General features: G+C 36.4%; 1 protein-coding gene and 1 long non-coding RNA gene across 2 annotated transcripts; both read right to left on the bottom strand.

Annotated features, from left to right (window-relative positions):
* Positions 1–1,067: 1,067 nt before the first annotated feature.
* On the bottom strand, positions 1,068–2,305 carry LOC109533922 (protein Spindly-B). The gene is made up of 3 exons (XM_048661286.1): positions 2,283–2,305; positions 1,929–2,145; positions 1,068–1,859 (listed from the first exon to the last, which is right to left on the bottom strand). The coding sequence occupies exons 1-3, from the start codon at positions 2,303–2,305 to the stop codon at positions 1,170–1,172; spliced, it is 930 nt and encodes a 309-aa protein (XP_048517243.1). The 3' UTR covers positions 1,068–1,169.
* A 939-nt stretch (positions 2,306–3,244) lies between these two features.
* Positions 3,245–3,724, bottom strand: LOC109536071. Its single transcript, XR_002171790.2, has 2 exons — positions 3,507–3,724; positions 3,245–3,447 (listed from the first exon to the last, which is right to left on the bottom strand). It is a non-coding gene; the product is annotated as an uncharacterized LOC109536071 (long non-coding RNA).
* Between the last annotated feature and the right edge of the window lie 6 nt (positions 3,725–3,730).

Raw genomic sequence — 3,730 nt, 5'->3', positions numbered from 1 at the left:
ATGGTCAAAACGAAGAAATAGGGTTTTGCTGCAACATGTCAGGCTCAAGAAGCGTTCACACCTACGTGAAAAACTGCGGTCCGCGATTTTCTGTTCCAAATATGTGAAAAAAACAACTTTATGTCGGAAAAACGGTGTTGAGACTTACCAATGCCATGACGGGAAAATGTTTAGCTTTAGCAAATGGCGCGTCTGCGTCTAACTTCAAGGGCAAAGTGGTTACTGAATTCGGACATTTTTGTACAGTGTCGGACTCAATTCTGCGTACAGAGTAGCAAATTTGTGGAAATGGACGGTCTGTCCAATCGAAGATAGACAAATGCAGATGCGGATTAAACAGGGTTATTTACGCAATAATCGAAAATATTTACTTCCGGGTTGAAAATATACTAAATAGGGTTAGGAAAACCTAACCTTTTTTTAAATTTAATTCTGCTATTTACTCGAAATCCCGTTTTACTAGATTCTATTTGAAATAGTTTATGAACTCGAACAAGTACGGCAATTACTAATAAGTGCGGTTAAGTGCCAAGCTATGATTTTAATATTAAAATCGAATATTGGACAACAACAGCGAGTTGGAGCATGAAAATTGCGTCAAAGTCAGTGCAGTAGATTTTAAACAAAACAACCATACATCAATTGGAGTAAAAATGCACTTACCCAGAAAAAAATGGAAAAACTTTCCCCAAAATTGCACACACATAAACACAAAAATCAAAATGACGTTTATGGGATGCTCAATTGTTTTGCATGGAAGATCTGATTTTGGTTTGTTGATCATAATATATAGGGTTGTCTATATTTAATTGGGAAATCCGAATCACGTGGCTTGTCAGCTGTCAATCGTTTTGGGTAGGCAACCAAACATTAGTTTTCATAGGATTTCGATATAATTGTGTTAGTGTTTTTTTGTTAGAAAACTAATCTAACTAACCCGATTAAAGAACTTTTCAGTTTTAAGTCGCGATATAAATCATTCTTTACAGTGCGTATATCAAGAATAAATAATTAGAGAACTATTGCATTTATTTATCTATTAAGTTATTAGCAAATCAAACAAAAAATAACTATTGCAATTTAATATACATATTCCTAATCTAAACTTAGTCTCTGACTTGAAACATAGTATATCTACGACATTTATTAGATTCCGCGGATAAAAGCGCCTATTGCTTGGCTTCTTCAATTTGTTGCGCCAACTCTAAAGCTCTGAAGTTGAGCAGTCTCATTTCATTTTTGGCAGAGGCTGGATCTACGGCTAGACCACAGACTTCCTTGGACTGCACAGACATTTTTTTTCCAAGTTCGAAGATTTCGCATTTTTCCTGCAGGGTGACCTGGGAGAAGTAGACTTTAGTGGTAACTTTGGTGGCCCCTTCAGCCAGTCGCAATTGCAGTTCTTCCATGCGGTTCTCCATCACGGCCAGTTCATCAATTGAGGATTCACCCGCGAATTTTAATGCGCATTCCTTTTGTTGCAAATCAGTTTTCCATGTTGCCCTTAACCGGTTGTTATCTTTATGCAAAGTCAGGATCGTTCTTTCCTGCCTTTTAAGTTCCTGCTCCCCATGCTTATATTTGAGCTTCATTTGTTCGACATTTTCCTCTAGCAGCATGCATCTGTCATGAACCTGGGCAAATAACGAGTTTCCTTTGCTATGTTCTGATAAGGGAACACTGTTATAGGCTTTCAGCTGTTCCTTGGCTGCACAAAGCTGTTCGCTGAGGGCGCTAATCTCAGTTTCCTTCTCTTGAAGCTCCACTTTTTTTAATTCAGTACTTTCAGTGAATTCTTCTAGTAATTTCTGGTTGTTTTGCAGTCCTTCTAAAGCTTGGGCATGCTGGTCATGTAACAACTATAGCTCTTGTTGCAAACTTACATAACTAGCTTTTAATGCTTCATTCTGTGCGGATAGGTTATCTACGTTGATGTCGGGGGAGGCATTGCAATCTACCTCCAGCTTATTGTTTCTTTCTAGAATATCGATTTCACGCTTTAGTGTGATTGCAATTTCCGTTTTTTGCTTAAGCTGCGATTCCAAAGCCTCAATCTCTTGGGACTGAATTATGCTCGTATTATTTATTTCTCCTTCAGCACTCAGTATTTTTAATTGAATCTCCTTGATCTGTTTGGCGATATCACTTCGAGTTGTGCCAATTTAATGCTGATACTCACACACCAATGCTTTCTTCACATTTAATTGTAAATGGCTTGTTTCAGTTCTTCGGACATCTTTTTCAAATCAACATTTAGACTATTTAATGTAGAAAAATCGGACGATAATGCAGTTGGGTTTGGCATTGCTAGAAACTCACATTGGCTATGATATATCACAAAAAAATAGTTCCGGAATTCCAATGTTTACTATTTGAAGTTCCAAACGTTATTTCAAATAATTAAAAACAACTTGTTTGAGGGCTGATGTTATCAACCTTAGACAAGGAAAGAGACTCTCTTTCCTTGTCTAAGTTATCAACGCTTTGAAGTTCTCTTCTTTTGTGTGAGCGGGCGGTCTATAATTTCGCAACGTTGCACATGTCTGTATTTATATTTATAATTTATATAGTGTAAATATTTTAAATCTAAAAAAAAAAAAACAATTATGTTCATTTATTGTAAACGCTTATATGATTTTCACAGCGCTTGAAATTATGAGTCGATTTAAAAATTCGAATTTTTTTTTAGTGAACCAAGTTTCATTAAATTCTTCAAATTATCTTATAATGTATTTTATACTATTGGCTGAATATCAGATACAAAATGAACAAAAAAATCAGTAAAAATGCAGAAACGTACTGTTTCCCAGTAAACTCTGATTGCTAATAATAATTACGTACTGATTTTTTAAATATTTTGAAACGTTTCTCGGATTATATGGATAATTGTGTTAGTTGGAACAGCAAACTGTTGCTAGTCCAAAGTAGAACGGCAATCAAATGAATTTCCCTCAATGTGGGTCATATACCTTCTTATGTGGCTTTCATTTAACCGTAGATTAGATAGATGCGATGCTATGGCATACGGATGCCGGAGCTGGCAAATTCTTAGAGAGGACTACAAGTTTTAAAGGATAACTCCCGAAAACTCGTAGTACCAAAAAGGGGGTTTTTTAGTTGGTAAGAATCCAACACTACCCAGGGTTCGGAACACTGGGTGTCTTCGCGAAGATTTTTATTCCTCCAGCCGCCGGGCAAACAAAAAAAAAATACAGATTAGATATGGAAAATCAAAACGAACAACCACGGAGATATGCTTTATTGCGGTTTCTTTTCAAGCCCACATATAAAAATATAGACATAGTGTAGTACAATCTTAGAAAATACCAAACATTTCTAGTTTTCAATTCCATGTAAGTACTTTCATAATTGTTAAAACGTTTTTGCATTGGAGTCAATATACTTTTCATATATCCTTAAAACTCAGTGACAATCCAGCCCGACGTGCTTAAAAAATTCCTAAATTTTTAAAAATATTTACAAACTTCATATATTTGAAAACTTACTGCGTTATGTCTTCGGTACTTCCCAACTAAAACTTAGCGCTGCTGTCTTAGCTCCATGCCCCTCCAGCAGAGAAGTAGACTTTAAGACAACAGTTGACTAACCTAAGAAACAAAACAAAAACATAACGGGAGTTACGCCATCAGCCCAAGACACCTTCCCACAGTTCCCACGGACACAGCCAAGTCAGCGGCCAATTCCAGGGAAACACATATTTCCGTTCTCA

The sequence above is a fragment of the Dendroctonus ponderosae genome, unplaced genomic scaffold (assembly GCF_020466585.1).
Source record: "Dendroctonus ponderosae isolate FM_Combo_2020 unplaced genomic scaffold, Dpon_F_20191213v2 Dpon_F_20191213_1, whole genome shotgun sequence".
Classification (NCBI taxonomy): Eukaryota; Metazoa; Arthropoda; class Insecta; order Coleoptera; family Curculionidae; genus Dendroctonus; species Dendroctonus ponderosae.
Note: the sequence above shows the minus strand (reverse complement) of the source record. Positions and strands in the feature narration are given on the sequence as shown.

What these genes read in the sequence shown, in the direction of transcription:
- LOC109533922 (XM_048661286.1), bottom strand. Translation starts at nt 2,305, where the DNA reads ATGCCAAACCCAACTGCATTATC. An exon ending in CCAAACCCAACTGCATTATC is followed by an intron (nt 2,146 to 2,282) that starts GTCCGATTTTTC and finishes CACAACTCGAAG; the next exon opens with TGATATCGCCAAACAGATCA. An exon ending in ATGCCTCCCCCGACATCAAC is followed by an intron (nt 1,860 to 1,928) that starts GTAGATAACCTA and finishes CAAGAGCTATAG; the next exon opens with TTGTTACATGACCAGCATGC.